At 42.1% G+C, this 19,046-nt stretch overlaps 1 protein-coding gene across 3 annotated transcripts in view; it reads right to left on the bottom strand.

Moving 5' to 3' along the window:
• Window positions 1-19,046, bottom strand: part of LOC124555044 (UTP--glucose-1-phosphate uridylyltransferase-like) — a 225,491-nt gene that overhangs the window by 27,382 nt on the left and 179,063 nt on the right. For 2 of the 3 annotated variants that reach the window (XM_047128816.1, XM_047128815.1), the window contains exons 2-3: window positions 1,365-1,601; window positions 1,072-1,254 (exon numbers count right to left, since the gene is read on the bottom strand). In XM_047128816.1, coding sequence (XP_046984772.1) covers window positions 1,072-1,254; window positions 1,365-1,601 — 420 coding nt within the window. Of the gene's footprint in view, window positions 1-1,071; window positions 1,255-1,364; window positions 1,602-1,889; window positions 2,193-19,046 lie in introns of those variants that run through there. The other variant, XM_047128814.1, reaches the window with a different exon arrangement.

Here is a 19,046-nt window from a genome sequence, read left to right as displayed (position 1 = left end):
ATGTTTCTTCAATATAATTTACTATAACTTAGCCTGTAAGATATACGATTTTCACAACATACAGGCACACTGTGTATACTATAATAGCATATTAGCTAAGTTTGATCAAAGAAAACAAGAATCTTGTTGGTAATTAAAGTCATTACTTTTCATTTTTATGGGAGTTTATGTGATTTGTTATGACTGTTGCCTTTCAAATATCACTGTTAATGACAACATGCAGCCTACAGAAAATCAGCTTATCAGTTATTGAGGAAAATGTAATTAATCACTCTGAACTGGCATTTAAGGCATGTGAATCACAGACTCCTTCCCCCTCCAATACCCCACCACTAAAATTGGCAGATTAAAACTTTATGCTTTTCAGAGTCAGATATAATATGCTAACATACTTCTATTCTATGAAACATAACCTCTGCCATCTATCTTCATCTTAGGCCAAAGTAGTCTCTATAATCAGGCTATAAATTTAACTCCGAAGAACCAATACTTTCATTTCATCATTGGATCGTTCTTGTAGTTAGTAGTTCACACAGTTCTACAGGCTCTTAGTTATTGTAGTGGCCAAATATGATGGAAAAACAAAGGTAGGAAAAATTTTCAGAACAGTTTTTCCAAGACAACACTGTTATTAAAGATGATTATTTTTTTTTTTCATTTCTTCACTATTGTAATACATTACAGTCTGTGGTCGTGATTGATCACAGAAAATCCCATGGAAAACAATCATAGAAGAGAAGAAAAACCTGGACCTCACTCAATACCAGTGGCAGATAATTCATCACATCGCTTGACTCCATAGTGTAATATCTGATATGTGTCATATATAAAACAAGCTAACTGTTAGAAAAAACATATGTTGTAACACATTTATTTACAAAGTCGTACACTCACTCTTGAGGTAAACTTCATTTTTTTGAGAAATGCAAATGCCCAAGAGGCAAGAGGCAAATTCTGAATATAAAAATAGTAAGAGAGAGAGAGATTTTTATAAGTGAACAACAGTTAGAGATTGTCTAGCAGGAAAATTAAACACAAATAAAAAAAACTGGAATATGAAAATAACATTACCTCTATCTGCTGTACAGTCAGGTCAAGAAATGTCAGGTCACTTCTTACTGGAATCACAGATTTTGGTCCATGGCAACCCATTGAAGTACCAAGCCCACCATTCAGTTTGACAACAACCAATTTACCCAGCATATCGTGGACAACATCGGTTGATGGGTGAGATAGTGTGCTGTAGTCTCTAACCTGCAGCAAATAATGTCATTTTAATATTTAATGAATATCACAAGAGTTTTACCAAAACAATATTACAGGAAATTAGCTACAGAGAAAGTATAACTGTAATACTGATTTACCGCATCTTCTGGTAGCTTTTCAATTCTATTCCAGTCGATTGAAGGGCCCTCTTCACTGAGAAATCTTTCAAAAAGCTTCTCAAACCCATTGAACTGCTTGCTTATGCCTGCTCTCTTGGTTTCAGGGGCAGTGCCGAGGAGCTTCTCAAATTCACTCTGAAGTTGAGTGAGAGCATCTCGTTTCGTCATTTCCTTGAACTCACGAGAGCCTGAGGGAGCTCTCTGGTGACCACGCACCTGTAACAGCAGATCCACGTTAAGAAATTACAGCTGACATTAATAATATGCACTTTCCTAAATAATCATTCACATTTTTCTCACAAATTACTGATACAACTGTGTTAAGTTCTTTAATTTATCATAGTCAATTTACAAGAAGCTTAGTTAAGCCAGTCCTTACATAAAATTCTGTTTTGTGACAAACAATTTTTTGAGTTGTGGGATAAATGTTGAACTACTCTACAGAGCATTCAAGTTCTGGGGGAAAAAAATTAATGAAAAGTGTTATACACTTAATGTGAATACCTTGCAGAGTATGACATTATCTGTTACTGTTGATGGCAATGTATTAACTGAGTTCCATCCATTTGTTGCCTCTGGGTGTAAGACCATGGTGTGTCGTATGTCACTGTCATTAAACAATTGCAGGTGCGGTGCTTGTTTCACTTATGAAAAGTGAAGCAATTACAGGTACAGGTGTTTCAACTGTTGCGAATGTCTAAATTTGTTTATAACTCGTTGCGTTGCGCGAATGGAAGTAACGTGTGGTCGTTTCACAGGGCAACTGCTTTTTAAATCCACCGGCCTTGCGTCTGGAGACGCACTGGAGCCGGAAAGCACCAGATGAGTATATGAGCGCTCCCCTCCACGCAACCTGCCGCCTGTGTTACGTCACAGATGACGATCAACTGCAGACGCGCGCACAAGTTCGTCGACAAATTGCTTGCAGTTCGGTAGCCACTCACGAACATGTCTGCTGTCATTAATTGGAACAAGTGACAGAAACTAAATTGCTGTTTTCTCCGATTCCTGGCTTCCACAAAATACGTCAGAGTAAAGCAGGAAAACTGTATAGTGAAGTCTTTCACGAAAGATACACGCGCCGAAGTACGAGTGGGTAGTCAACGTTTTAATTACTGTGTCGCACCGAAAACATAAAGTTACCCAGTTATTTTTTGTTTGTTTGGAGGTACATTTCTGCAGCCCTGGTCAGCAGAAATCACCACGCCACAGTACCGCAGCAGCCACTAGAGGAAAAAATAACACATCCCTATGATATTGATACAGTGAACTATCGTGTAGTAATTCGTTTTTGGCAGCAGCAGGAATGTTGCAGCTGTGTTAGACCAATCCAAGCAGCTAAAGAAGTCATCTGGATTGACCTAATACAGTTAGAATATTTCCTGTGCCGCCGTAAACGAATTATCAGAAGAAACTGCACTTTATCAGTGGTCTTGGCTAGATGCTTGCTGTGGTACTGTGTATTGCTTTACAGGAGACTTATCGTAAGTTAATCGTTAACTCGTAACTGCTAATCCGACAGAGCACGTAATAATCTAAAATCTATACCGTTAAAATGATGTCTGCCTGTACATAAGGTTCTAAAGGCCCTGTACAAAAAGACTACACCACACTTCATAAAAATAAAAGTTAATCTTATCTTTGTTGTCAAAATGATTTTTTAAAGGTAATGATTCGTACTCGCGAAGTACTCGTAGGTAGGTTTGTTGGAATTTCAATAAAAAAAGTATCTGCTTACCTAATAAGATGTCGCTTCAATCGAATATGCTCCTCAATGACGCGTCTGCCCAATGTTCTCCTCGAAATGTAACTTTTGTTGGTGTTCAAAGTCTTTATCGCCTTCTCAAATGACTTCTACTTGACGACTTGTAAAGGTATCATGTTCACAACAAAAAAGTTTACTATGTGTTGGTACACACTAGGTTGATACTCGCCGCTGCTAATTTCTGCAATGCCAAAAAAATTTCCAGTACTATTCACTCTGTCGCATTCTTTTAACCGGATTACTGCTGCTGATATCCGAATGGCCAAGACTGATTTTTCTTTTTGGTCTTCCTCGACCGGCCCCTGTATTCATTGTTTCTTCAAAGTGCATATCGCGATTCATGTTCGCACCTTACGTCTTCTTTCAAATTGTTAACGCTAATTGTTGATTTTTTTTTAGGCAAGCACAGTTTACAGTCGGAAAGTATTTGTTCTCCCTATCTGAATAAAAAATTAACCCAACCACCTAAATGCGGCCACGGATTTTCATCAGCCGCAGAGCTAGAACCCGATTCCATGATCGTTTCCACAGTCAGTTCACAAACAAAAAGTCGTTCTTAACGAGAACTCAGCACACAAACAACAATAAACAAACAATGCCTAACTATTCTCGCCCGTATTCGATTGCTTACATCAATCGCACGCATCCCGGCGTAGCCACACACCTACATCATCCGTACTTGTCAGAACATAATTTCCACAGGCGGTGCGGCGTCATTTTTGTCATAAATAGTAAGTACCTAATTAACGATTAACGGACTGAAAGAATGTTAACGGAAGTTACAGATTTCGTTAACTTTTTTTAAAAAATTAACTTAAAAGTTAATCCGTTGCTCGAAAACTTAAGCTTCGAAACTTAACCATTAACGGATTAACCGTCTTGTGCCCAGCTGTGATGACTACCCCGTCGTATACACAGCACTTTTCGACGGAAGAAAGCAAAAAAATGTAGGTAGAGCATTAGAGATGATTATTGATTCCGATGTCGAAGTCGTTGCAGATGCAGTTGGCGAGAGAGCCGCCGTGGCCTGCTTGTAAAACAACTACGGCATTTGTCTGAATAGGCGAAAGGGAATCACGATAGCCGGACCAATCTCAAAACCACTCCAATGTCCGGATGGATGTCTAGAGTAAAAGATTATCTGTCACATACGTGCAAATTTAAAAATATGCCTGTTACTTGGTTTATTTCTTGATTGTTGCGGATAGACAGAACTCTAATGAATCAAGTTTGTAGCTATAGTAATGTATAAAAAGAATTTATTTCATTAAAGTAAATACGGTGGACTGTAGGGAGGGTAGGACGCACTATCTAGAACTTTAGCTGTGGTCAGATGGTCAGGTCTGAATTAAGCATCAGAGCAAATTAATTTTTTTGAAGCTGAAGATATGATTGTTTTGATATTTGTCATTTTGGAATTATTTTGGGTATTTAATTTTATGCTGATAATGTCGAAGGAGAGAGTTTGCCAGGTTCCAATAAAATGGAGAGAATGGCAGCCGCGATTCTTCAGTGTCTCAACATCCGTGCACCATGCTTGATTTTGAGAAAAGGGTGTTATGTGCGTTTTCTAGATTCAGATTCAAATTCTTTATTATTAATTCAGAATTAGTGCATGTAATAGAGCTCGTCAGTACACTTAACTTATTAATTGTACAAAAATACATTTTTACATCGTCATGCTCCTACTGGGAATGTCTAAAAATTCTTCTAATGAATAGAATGGTTTAGCTAACAAGAAACTGTGCGTCGTTTTCTTAAATAATTCGATTTGATGCTTGGGGCGTATTTAGATAATTTGTTATACATCTACACTGCTATGTGTGCATATCTGTTGTTAGCTTTTCTAATATGTTTTGCAGTAAGAGCAGAGAAATACAAGTTGTTGTATTAGAATCATACCTTTGATTTGGTGCAATTTATTTAGATGGTTCGGCAAGTGTGTGATTAACACTATCATGAATATGTAAACCAACTGCTGTTAAAATCTTATACTTAATGAACAAGGGTTTACAGTGCCTTCTGTTGTCTACCTTTGCCATTATGCCCTCTTCTGAATCACAAGAATTCCATTTATTTTCTTGGTCTTTTCTCAGATTCAATCCCTGCCTTAAAACAGACTGAAAAAAGCAAAATACTCTGTGCTTACATATTAAAAAGTGATACAGTACATAAGTTTTTTCAGCAAATACATCATTCTTTGACAACATAACTTTTCGTGTTCAATATGGGTGTTCCGTGGTCGTTTGTCAAGTATAATGCCTAAAAATTTTACATTTTGCTTTTCTATTTTTGCAGAGTTCGACAAACTGTGAGGTATTTAATATCTTATTCAGTTCTAGGTACTCACACACTCGCTGTTACATGATGCTTTGAAAGACTTTGGCCTGCGTTCGGCTAAGTGAAGTGACTTGACTGCGGAAAGTCCGTTGGTCTACGTGAGAGTACAGTGCCCTTGGGATGCGCAACAGCTCCAGTGTAAGACAAAAAGTTCAATAAAATGTAGCGTACAATGTCCAGGACCGAGATAAGAGAAGAAATATCATACACATTCTGGTACTGTTAAATAACCCCCTCTTTTAAAGTTTGCAGATTGCGAACTTCCCCAACAACAGGGCCTGAGGAAAGTCATTCCCCTGTAATGTAACTTATCTGCCTTAGAGCCAGACGTACATGCGGGCGTGGGCAAACAGTTAGTTACGTGTATAAGTTAAGACTTGCCTCAAGCAGAAAGTGAACCACATTCATGCAACAGACAGTCGAGTGTGAAGGTTCTTTCCCCAACTTTTTCCTAGACTGCGGAATGGACTTTGACTCTCCGGTACAGGTCCCGCTATAGAAGGCGATAATGTACACACTGAGAAGTGCGTGTCTTCGCCGACTGCTGCCTCAGCTGTGTTCTGAGAGTTAATCCAGTGTGCAGCGCAGCGTGCCGGAAGTGTAAGAGCACCCGAACTGCTTTTTCATCGTCCGCCGGCAGAAGTGTGTCATTTAAACATCAGCAGGCCGTCGTACGAGGTCACGTGACCTCTGGTTACACGCTTCTCAAGATGCACCCTCATTCCTACTCGGCTAACATTTTTCTTCCCTGAAGAGTCTTAAGTGCAAACATCAGGACGAGATGCCTGAAATTTGTTACATATGTTGGTTGTAGGTTGCGAGCAATGGGAAGTATGTAGCACGAACGTTTCTCATTATGCGTCTTCTTATTCGCATATTACAGTATCGTAACTTATCTATGAAGACTAATGAGGGGACTCGTCAGTCTATGGGAAAAGGAAGAAGAAGAAGAAGAAAAAGAAGAAGAAGTAGAAGAAGAAGGAGAAGGAGAAAAACAGAAACTGAAGGTGGCATGCACTAAGAAAATTAATGACGTTATTGAAAAAGATTTGCCGAGCTGGATTTCAGCAGGTGGCAGAATGCATGGCAGACTTAGAAGCATCTGGAAACACGTCACCAAAGAGAAATTACGAGAGAGGGGAAGAATTTTTACGATTGACAGGAAGTATAGGGCACCCACTTCCATGCATCATCACTGAGAGTATAGTGGCTGTTCCGGTTAAACTTACTGTTACACAACCTGATCTCAACGGATTCCTTGATAACAGAATCCTAGTAAGTCTATGCATGGAACAACATCTTCGTCCTGTCAAACAGAATTTTATGATTGTTTGTGAGGCTGTGCTCAGCAACGTCTAGTATGTGGAGAGTTGGCGTAGGTTAAGTGCAAAATCTAGTGACACTGTAGTGTGGGCTGATGAAGCCACTGCACTTTAAAGGAACGTTATAAGTGCTAGGAACACTGACACCAAGACTTACTTTCGTCGGGAACAGCAAATTCTTTACCTTCTTGTATTGTTACGGTGAATGCTAAGCTCGAGCATTTTAAAAGGACACTAGCGATTTTGTTACTTATCGTTTCCCAATCCGTCCTTGTGCTCCGTCTCTGATGACCTTGTCATCGACTGGACGTTAAACTCAAATCTTCCTTCCCCCAAAAATAATACTTCATTTATTATTCATATTTGTGGGCACAACAGTAATATATTTTACTTGCAGAACATGTCTACACGACTGGCCATTAAAATTGCTACACCAAGAAGAAATGCAGATGATAAACGGGCATTCATTGGACAAATATATTATACTAGAACAGACATGTGATTATATTTTCACGCAATTTGGGTGCATAGATCCTGAGAAATCAGTACTCAGAACAACCACCTCTGGCCGTAATAACGGCCTTGATACGCCTGGGCATTGAGTCAAACAGAGCTTGGATGGCGTGTACAGGTACAGCTGCCCATGCAGCTTCAACACGATACCACAGTTCATCAAGAGTAGTGACTGGCGTATTGTGACGAGCCAGATGCTCGGCCACCATTGACCAGACGTTTTCAATTGGTGAGAGCTCTGGCGAATGTGCTGGCTAGGGCAGCAGTCAAACATTTTCTGTATCCAGAAAGGCCCATACAGGACCTGCAACATGCGGTCGTGCATTATCCTGCTGAAATGTAGGGTTTCGCATGGATCGAATTAAGGGTAGAGCCACGGGTCGTCACACATCTGAAATGTAACGTTTACTGTTCAAAGTGCCGTCAATGCGAACAAGAGGTGACCGAGACGTCTAACCAATGGCACCCCATACCATCACGCCGGGTGATACGCCAGTATGGCGATGACGAATACACGCTTCCAATGTGCGATCACCGCGATGTCGCCAAACACGGATGCGACCACCATGATGCTGTATACAGAACCTGGATTCATACGAAAAAACGACGTTTTGCCATTCGTGCACCCAGGTTCATCGTTGAGTACACCATCGCAGGCGTTCCTGTCTGTGATGCAACGTCAAGGGTAACCGCAGCCATGGTTTCCGAGCTGATAGTCCATACTGGTGCAAACGTCGTCGAACTGTTCGTGCAGATGGTTGTTGTCTTGCAAACGTCCCCATCTGTTGACTCAGGGATCGAGACGTGGCTGCACGATCCGTTACAGCCATGCGGATAAGATGCCTGTTATCTCGACTGCTAGTGATACGAGGCCGTTGGGATCCAGTATGGCGTTCCGTATTACCCTCCTGAACCCACCGATTCCACATTCTGCTAACAGTCATTGGATCTCGACCAACGCGAGCAGCAATGTCGCGATTCGATAAACCGCAATCGCGATAGGCTACAATCCGACCTTTATCAAAGTCGGAAACGTGATGGTACGCATTTCTCCTCCTCTCACGAGGCATCACAACAACGTTTCACCAGGCAACGCCGGTCAACTGCTGTTTGTGAATGAGAAATCGGTTGGAAACTTTCCTCATGTCAGCACGATGTAGGTCTCGCCACCGGCGCCAACCTTGTGTGAATGCTCTGAAAAGCTAATCATTTGCATATCACAGCATCTAATTCGTGTCGGTTAAATTTCGCGTCTGTAGCACGTCATCTTCGTGGTGTAGCAATTTTAATGGCCAGTAGTGTATTACGAGATTTTGAAATTTTATATCATTTTAAATAACACTTCCGTGGATGGAGGTTAGAAAATATTCCCACAAGAAATATTTGAAAGCTCCTTTAATGCTGTGTCACAACATTTGCCTCCTAATCTTTGTGAAAGTCTGAAAGAATTAGCATCTAGATCCTCAATATATGTTAATCATTTCCAAATAATAAGTTCTAGTTCAATACTGTTATCGAAATGAAACAACTACATCACGTAGTTCTCAGCTAAGTCCAAGCAGAATCTTCCTGAGCATTACACATTTAACCTGAACATTCTAAAATGGAGGACCAACATGGATTTTTTTCTGAAGCAAGTACATTACAACAAATTATTAATAATTTATCATTCAAATGGACACGGAAAAGTAGAGATTTCATTTTTTTGTTGCATAATCAGATATTAACGAAAGGACTTTTCGAGAAACTGATTTTGATAAATTTTGTATAGTAAAAAAAGAATTTTGTGAGCTTTATCAATGCAAGGAATTATGTTGATGCCTATATCTAGTAGTTGTTTGTACACTGAAGAGCCAAAGCAACTGGTACACCTGCCTAATATCGTGTAGGGCCCCCGCGAGCGCGCAGAAGTGGCGCAACACGACGTTGCATGAACTCGACTAATGTCTGAAGTAGTGCTGGGGGAATAGATACCATGAACCCTGCAGGGCTGCTCATAAATCCGTAAGAGTACGAGGGGGTGGAGATCTCTTCTGAACACCACGTTGCGAGGCATTCCAAATATACTCAATAATGTTTATTTCACTCATCAACAGTCCAATGTCGGTGTTGACGGGCCAAGGCGACGCGTAAAGCTTTGTGTCGTGCAGTCATCGAGGGTACACGGGTGGGCGTTCGGCTCTGAAAGCCCATATCGATGAAGTTTCGTTGAAAGGGTTCCCACGCTGACACTTGTTCATGGCCCAGCCTTGAAATCTAAAGCAATTTGCGAGAGGGTTGCACTTCTGTCAGATTGAACGATTCTCTTCAGTCGTCATTGGTCCCGTTCTTGTAGGATCTTTTTCCGGCCGCGGCAACGTCGGAGATTTGATATTTTACCGGACTCCTGATATTCACGGTACACTCGTGAAATGTCGTACGGGAAAATCCCCACTTCATCGCTACCTCGGAGATGCTGTGTCGTATCGCTTGTGCGCCAACTATAACACCACGTTCAGACTCAGTTAAATGTTGATAGCCTGCCATTATAACAGCAGTAAGCCATCTAACAACTGCGCGAGTAACTTTTCTTATATAGGCGTCGCCGCCCGCAGCGCCGTATTCTGCCTGTTTATATATCTCTGTACTTGAATACGCATGCCTATACCTGTTTCTTTGGCGCTTCAGTGTACGTAGGCACTTCAGTGGCCTCTATCGTGTGAAGGAGACGGTCAGGGTTAAGCCGAGAGCAGTCGGCGAAGAAAAAAAGGTGGAAACGTGAAAGAAATTGCCATTAAGCCTCGTCGACCTCAAATGGAGCAAAATCAGCATGTGAATTAGTTTGAAAAGAGTGGTAAGTCTCTGAGAAATGGAGTTTTCATCACATGACATTTCCGCACGTACAAGGCGTGTTATTATGGGAGTGGTGCGTTTGTGACCCCAGGGTATACTGGACCTCACAGTGCACCGAGGTAGCAGGTACATACACGGGCCGATTTCTGCGACGGGCATCGTTCTGCCAGTCCCGCGAGTTTTCGGCAAGCTGGTGGCTGTCGCGCTACTCCGACGAAACGGCGCGCTCACGATGGCTACCCCGCAAACATTCTCAAACTGTTTTAAAGAAACTATTCGGTAAAAATGGTTTTTACGTCAGTTATATCTTTATATGCCATCTTCATGAGGAATTAAGTGCCTATCGTTTCTCTGGTGGTCATAGTTATTGTGGTATTTCGCATATAAGTAACACACTGCGTAAAATTTGATAATTTTGCAGTGAAAAATAGAGGCCGCTATGGATTTGTGTTTGGAGCATATTCGACCAAATGTTGCTGAGTGTAAAATTTAGTTAACATATTGAATTTTTCTTTAGACTTGGGAACAGGTCCATCTATCACCAATCTAGAGAAAATTAATGTTATTATCACACTCATTTGGAACCGCGCACGCCAGCAATAAAGCTGAAATGAAACACTCTCAGCACCCCTCGTATTTCAGGAACGGTTGGAGATATCGAAACGAGATTTTGACAAATGATAGCACACAAAGGGATGATTATTATGTCATTTGGTAGACAAGCGGAACTTCCTTATCTACCGCGATATACGGTAACTGCAGACATTTGCAATGCAATGATTTAGTTTTTATAAGAGTCATCGGTAGCAGATGAAATGAGAATTAAGGTGGCTTTGCGGCAAGTTAAGCGAACAAATTACACGTTTATATTTATACCGAGAACGTGGTTTTTCATAAGCTTTTGACCTGATTCGTCCACAGTTCCTCGTGTAATAAACCACTGTTTCAGGATTCTGTCGCATTTGAAACTTCACTAGGATGTTATCGAGGTGACAGTGTGTCAACTTCGCTTTGTTCTGACGAAAGAAACGAATTTTAACATGGCAACAAGAGAAAGGCAGGTGATACTCAAAATTCGCCATTGATGAATGTGTGATTTTCAGGTTACAGCAAGTTTTAGTTGCTACAAGTGTAGTAAAAATGACCACATCGGAAAACTTATACACCGCTCCCGTGAAATACATTGTTTGCGAAAACTGATACATAAACATTACACAAACAAGAATGTAAAGAATCGTCTGAATACCTTAATTCCTGTTGGTTCGTAAATAATTTTTGTTGCTAATGTAAAATATGGGGTATAAAGAGATGGCCGAAACATTTCTACACAGTATTTAAACCGTAGAATTGCCAAAAGAGAATATCTCAAAAACATGCACGCAACACTGTTTATTGATGTGAGCGAAAATCGGATATAATATACCGCAAGTACCATCAACGTCTTTTTTAACGAACTGTTTTAGATGTAGAAAGCGAGCCAGATTGTAAAAACGGTCAATTACAGACCACTGATGTGGCTTTATTTCAATAAAATGGAGCGCATTTCGTGAAAAAATACACATTTTCTTGTAGTTGCAAAGACAGATTTAAAATACCTTCAGTAATTTCTGAAATAATCTCAGAAAGGTGTAAGTCTCATGAAAGATGCGCAAAATGGGGGAGGGGGGAATGAGTTGTAAAAAGAAATACTATAGTCACCGCCAATAAAATGTTGCCTATACTACCTTCGTTATTATAGGATATTACTCATAACTACACTACTGGCCATTAAAATTGCTTCACCAAGAAGAAATGCAGATGACAAACGGGTATTCATTGGACAAATATATTATACTAGAACTGACATGTGAGTACATTTTCACGCAATTTGGGTGCATAGATCCTGAGAAATCAGTACCCGGAACAACCACCTCTGGCGGTAATAACGGCCTTGATAGGCCAGGGCATTGAGTCAAACAGAGCTTGGATGGCGTGTACAGGTACAGCTGCCCATGCAGCTTCAAACGATACCACCGTTCATCAAGAGTAGTGACTGGCGTATTGTGACGAGCCAGTTGCTCGGCCACCATTGACCAGACGTTTTCAATTGGTGAGAGATCTGGCGAATGTGCTGGCCAGGGCAGCAGTCAAACATTTTCTGTATCCACAAAGGCCCGTACAGGACCTGCAACATGCGGTCGTGCATTATCCTGCTGAAATGTAGGGTTTCGCATGGATCGAATTAAGGGTAGAGCCACGGGTCGTCACACATCTGAAATGTAACGTTTACTGTTCAAAGTGCCGTCAATGCGAACAAGAGGTGACCGGGACGTCTAACCAATGGCACCCCATACCATCACGCCGGGTGATACGCCAGTATGACGATGACGAATACACGCTTCCAATGTGCGTTCACCGTGATGTCGCCAAACACGGATGCGACCACCATGATGCTGTAAACAGAAACTGGATTCATACGAAAAAACGACGTTTTGCCATTCGTGCACCCAGGTTCGTCGTTGAGAACACCATCACAGGCGTTCCTGTCTGTGATGCAACGTCAAGGGTAACCGCAGCCATGGTTTCCGAGCTGATAGTCCATGCTGGTGCAAACGTCGCCGAACTGTTCGTGCAGATGGTTGTTGTCTTGCAAAAGTCCCCATCTGTTGACTCAGGGATCGAGACGTGGCTGCACGATCCGTTACAGCCATGCGGATAAGATGCCTGTCGTCTCGACTGCTAGTGATACGAGGCCGTTGGGATCCAGTTCGGCGTTCCGTATTACCCTCCTGTACCCACCGATTCCATATTCTGCTAACTGTCATTGGATCTCGACCAACGCGAGCAGCAATGTCGCGATTCGATAAACCGCAATCGCGATAGGGCTACAATCCGACCTTTGTCAAAGTCAGAAACGTGATGGTACGCATTTCTCCTCCTCTCACGAGGCATCACAACAACGTTTCACCAGGCAACGCCGGTCAACTGCTGTTTGTGTATGAGAAATCGGTTGGAAACTTTCCTCACGTCAGCACGATGTAGGTCTCGCCACCGGCGCCAACCTTGTGTGAATGCTCTGAAAAGCTAATCATTTGCATATCACAGCATCTTCTTCCTGTCGGTTAAATTTCGCGCCTGTACCACGTCAGTGGTGTAGCAATTTTAATGGCTAGTAGTGTATTTTATGTTCTTTATTTTACAGGTATTACGAATTACTATACTTCACAAAGACAGAAGCAGGCAGCGACTGCCACAGTTTTCTTCCTAGCATCGTCCATACTCTCTCTCGAAGATATAAACAACTTTCAGTGTGCGAAGATGTACTACAATAAATAACACGCTTATAAAACGTTGCACTATACAACGTACTTGCACTGTGACACATTGATAACTCTTGAAATACGTAGCTTGCGGCATCTGACCTGTGGTGCATGCACGGCAGTCCTGGGAACGCGGATAAATCACGAATACCCGCCGATTTGCCTCCACGCACGAAGGGAGCCGACCTGTGGGCAGATCGGAGAGTTAGATCCAACGGGCGAGGACTGCACGTTAGTGGGAAACGACGGACCTCCAATCAGCGGGCCAGATCCGGCAGTGATATCCGCGGAACTGACCCGCGCTTCTGGCCCGTAGCAGATATCCGCTCGCGTAGGGCCAGCTGAGAATATGAGTGCTACATCACAGAGGGTTCACAGCCCAGGGTACTGCCTCTTCTACAGGCAACTGTCCTTGCGTATTTCGACAGGAGACTGACATGGTCGCATGTGATATGGGCTCTGCAAGCCGCCTTCGAAGAATGGCGGGTACCACTGCTTCGCTGGCCTGCGTGTGCGCGTGACGTGTCGCCGTCTAACGTGTCAGGGACGACATTGGTTCGCCACAGTCCGCCGGAAACCACCGTCGAAGATCTGTGGATTTGCAAACAAGCCACATAGAGAAAGATTCCCCACAAACATATGCAGACACCCTGTAATTCCAGTCCAATGACCTTTGTAGGTTCAGATAGGGAGTCGGGTTTCTCACTTTTTGGAATTCTCAAACTCAGGTACTGCGCACAGTCCTGTAATCTTATTTATTTATTTATGTTTCGTCATGAGCGTAATCTTGCATTATTCATTTCAGACTCATGTATTCTCCTTCGTATTGCAATTTTCACAATTACTAGTACAATAAACCGTTAACTCAAAACCACGCACGTTTGTTTTCTTCCACAGACAAGTTACAGTTTGTGTATAATTGTTAGCCCATCGCGAGGCATAAGAACGTGTGTAACGAATATCAACTACGTTTAGTGTACAACCTGTCTCCTTAATCAAATGAAACCATTTTTTTTCACTCTCTTAGGGCCCGCCGTAGTGGACGAGCGGTTCTAGGCGCTACAGTCTGGAACCGCGCTACCGCTACGGTCGCAGGTTCGAATCCTGCCTCGGGCATGGATGTCTGTGATTTCCTTAGGTTAATTAGGTTTAAGTAGTTCTAAGTTCTAGGTGACTGATGACCTCAGAAGTTAAGTCCCATAGGGCTCAGAGCCATTTGAACCATTTTTCACTCTCTTATTTTATGAGACAATCTATGCAGCCTTCTTAGGTTGTTTGTAGATGCTGCTGCCATTTACCGTCTAGTAAAGTCATAAGAAGATCAAAACCAATTGAAAAAGATTTAGACAAGTATCTGTATAGTACAAGTGACAAACGATGAGGTCATCCATATGAGTACTAAAATATTCCGTTAAATTTCGGTTACATGTTTAATCACACAAGTCTAAAGGTTGTCAGTTCAACTAAATATCTAGTGATTACTACTAGGAATAACTTAAATTGGAACTATCACAAAGATAATGTTGTTCGGAAAGCGAACAAAAGGCTGCGTTTTATGACCACAACGCATAGAAAATGCAACAGGTCTATTAAAGAGACCGCCTACACTATGTTTGTCCATCCCCTTCTGGAGTACTGCTGCGCGGTATGGGATCCTTACAAGATAGGGTTGACGGAGGCTATCGAAAAAGTTCAGAGAGGGCACATGGTTTGGTATTATCGCGAAATAGGGAAGAGAGAGTAACGGATATGATGACCGATTTGGTGTGGCGATCATTAAAACAAAGGCATTTTTCGCTGCGGCGTGATCTTTTCACGAAATTTCAGTCTCCGAATTTCTCTTCCGAATGCGGAAGTTAATGCGCCCGTCTACATAGGGATAAATGATCATCGCAATAAAATAAGAAAAATCAGAGATCGCACGGAAACGTTTAATTCATTTTTCCCGCACGCTGTTCGAGAGTGGAACGATAGAGAAAATGTCTGGAGTTGGTTCTGTGAACAGTCTGCCAGGCGCTTAAAGCACGAATTGCAGAGAAGTCATGTAGATGTCGATGTTTTAGTATGCCAGTGACATACAATGTATAAAGACATGAAGTAATATGACCGTTGTTCAAACTTTTATCCAGCTATTTTGTTTTAATTTCTCCGCGACTATCGTTTAAGAAACCGCCAGTATAGCCGACTGCGTCAAGTACTACGCTCTCTTGTAGAGGCAAGCATTCGGTACCGTTTGCTGTCTGAATTAACATACAATGGTGCGGTTTGCTGTCGACTTACTTCTAGCATCTTGCTAATAGTCCTCACATATTTAAGTGAATGTTAGACTGGTTCCGGAGACTGGTTTCAAGCACATGTTACACAAACATGTAGAGCACGGAAAACGTGCGAACTACGATTACGTGACACACTAGAAAAGCTTCCTATCGGAGCTTATATGGTCGTGCTGCAGCAGGCTTGGAAAGTTCATGACAAAGGGACAGGGGAACTGAATGGCGGAAATTAGCTCAGTTAGTTGGTGAATTCGATACAAGTGGAAAAATTAGACTACGCAAGGAAAAAATAAACGACAAGGAAAACACGAGAACCCAATTCTCTCAAGGCAAATGATCAGCTGTGTTTGTAGAAAGCTTTGGTAAACTCCTTCGTGATTTGTCACCCATTTTACCTTGCCAGCTATGAAGAAATCCAAGCTTTATAGTGGAATTCGAACTGCCGTGCGACTTGCCACTTAACTGATATTATCTCTGTTGTTGTTGTTGTGGTCTTCAGTCCTGAGACTGGTTTGATGCAGCTCTACATGCTACTCTATCCTGTGCAAGCTTTTTCATCTCCCAGTACCTACTGCAACCTACATCCTTCTGAATCTGCTTAGTGTATTCATCTCTTGGTCTCCCTCTACGATTATTACCCTCCACGCTGCCCTCCAATACTAAATTGGTGATCCCTTGATCCCTCAGAACATGTCCTACCAACGGATCCCTTCTTCTGGTCAAGTTGTGCCACAAACTTCTCGTCTCCCCAATCCTATTCAATACTTCCTCATTAGTTATGTGATCTACCCATCTAATCTTCAGCATTCTTCTGTAGCACCACATTTCGAAAGCTTCTATTCTCTTCTTGTCCAAACTATTTATCGTCCATGTTTCACTTCCATACATGGCTACACTCCATACGAATACTTTCAGAAATGACTTCCTGACACTTAAATCTCTATAGATGCGTAGTAATATGCTTCAGGGGCGAATTAAACAGTGTTTACATCTGTTGAAAAGTTTTTGTTAAATCAAATTGCGTTATTGTTGTTCATTCATTGATTAAATCAGAGAAATTTAAGAACCGTCCTGCACATGGCGCCATGCATATGAAAAAAAATCCAGAAATAAGTTGAGACCAATAAGCTTGCATAAGTTATCGGGCTATTATTCACATTTTCAAAATTTCGTAATCGTTTATATGCATAGCCTGTCGGAATCGAATCAGCCGAATTTTTGCTTCTGTTACATTTCATTTGCTCTTCCTCGGAGGACGAATCGGTAGGAATGTTAAAACCTTTATATTCTTGCCTGTGGGAATGGTTGAAAGGGGAAGTCTACAGTAAGAAAGTGAATAGATTCGGATTGTGAATAGTGTTGCCATCATAAAAGAACGCCAAGACGACTCAGAAGACGTGACGTTGTCGAGAGAATTCGAAATTGCACTGAAATTGGAGCTGGAATTTATGAAAATCAACTTTGAACTTATCACTAGCCTTTAGTAACATCATCTGAATTTCTTTCGGTTAACAGCTCTAACATCTGAATCTCTGAAATCAATAAAAACTGGACACATGTTTATGGAATGTTTCATTCGAATTTGTCTGCACTTCCACCGCCTAAAATATTTGCTGTTACTTCTGAAACACCCTACATAACAGCAGAGGAAAGCGTGTTATTAATACGCTAGTACACATGAAGACGAGTATGTTTTGTCAGACATAGACCCTAATTCGAGTGCTGCGCCTTTGTTTTCCTCCAACGTATGAGCTGCATCACCCAACCAACCTACTGTTTGGCCCGGAACTGATAACACACACAACATGAACCACACAGCCATACAGTTATAATGTTTATTTAAAACACCGAGACATTCCTGTAGTAATATGGTTGGGAGTACAATCTTTGTTGCCGGCCCAAGTGGCCGTGCGGTTAAAGGCGCTGCAGTCTGGAACCGCAAGGCCGCTACGGTCGCAGGTTCGAATCCTGCCTCGGGCATGGATGTTTGTGATGTCCTTAGGTTAGTTAGGTTTAACTAGTTCTAAGTTCTAGGGGACTAATGACCTCAGCAGTTGAGTCCCATAGTGCTCAGAGCCATTTGAATCATTTTACAATCTTTGTTGTACACCGTTAAACAAAAAATAAGTTTTAACCGTTTAGGAATACAGGGCAGAGGACAGTGTGTGATTCCACTTCCGTCTAGGCCTTAAGGTATGTCTCCGGGGTTGGACAGGAATAAGGAAACACAGCGAGAGATGCATGCCTGAACGTAAACGCAGATACTAGCCAAACCTACAGGTTGTTCACCACGAGCGGCACCTGTGTAATGCCCTCAATACGTTGCCAATGTCAATCGTGGTCAGAACAGTGTTCTGTGTAGTTGGGAATGCATTATGTCGCAGCTAAGTGAATTCGAACATGGGCACATTGTTGGTGCTCGTGTGGTAGGCGCTTCCGTAACCAAGGTAACCACGGTGATTTTTCACCGTATCGAAGACTTAAACTGCACACACGCAAAGTGGAATTCCAAAACCACTCATCAATGACGCAAATGCCCGTAACAGGAAAACGTCGTGCCGAACCTGGACTATGGAGCAATAGAAGATTGTCATTTTGTCGAATGAGTCTTTTTGTACACTGTTTTCAACTTCTGGCCTAGTTTACGTCCCAAGAATAGAACATATCGGAGGTTTGGTGATGAATTAGGGAGCCATATCGTTGTAGTTCCTGGGCCCCATGGTTATTCTGCAAGGTCGAATCACTGCCAAGGATTATATAACCATTTTGGCTGTCGGATGCATCCCATGGTAGAACGTTGATGCTGTGTTATCAGCTGACGGGGCCCCTGTTCACACAGCTCGCGTCGTCCAGGTCTGGTTGTGTGAACACGAAGATGAATTTCCGCATCTCACCCGGCCAGCACAGTCACCAGATTACAATATTACTGATTCTTTATGGTCTACTTTGGAGAGAAGGGTGCGTGATCATTATCCACCTTCATCATCGTTGCCTGAACTCGCCACGATTTTGCAGGAAGAATGGTAAAAGAGTCCCACGTAAACGGTACAGGACCTGTATTTATCCTTTCCGAAACGAGTGTAAGCTATTCTGAATGCCAAAGAGTTTCTTGCATCGTATTAGGCTGGATAATGTGTGTATTTATGGCGTTTACATATTGTTGTTCAACCCCTGTACATCTCATTATAGATAGTGCTACGCGCGTGTCATAAAGAGCGTAACATTAACGAGAATTTGTTCCGTTAGCATGTGGCAATAGCAGTGTAGCAGATATGAGCGCAGATGACTGACGAGATAAGAGGAGTTGTCGCAGCGGT

The sequence above is a fragment of the Schistocerca americana genome, chromosome X (genome assembly GCF_021461395.2).
Source record: "Schistocerca americana isolate TAMUIC-IGC-003095 chromosome X, iqSchAmer2.1, whole genome shotgun sequence".
NCBI lineage: Eukaryota > Metazoa > Arthropoda > Insecta > Orthoptera > Acrididae > Schistocerca > Schistocerca americana.
The sequence above is the reverse complement of the archived record's forward strand: the minus strand, read 5'-3'. Positions and strand labels throughout refer to the sequence as shown.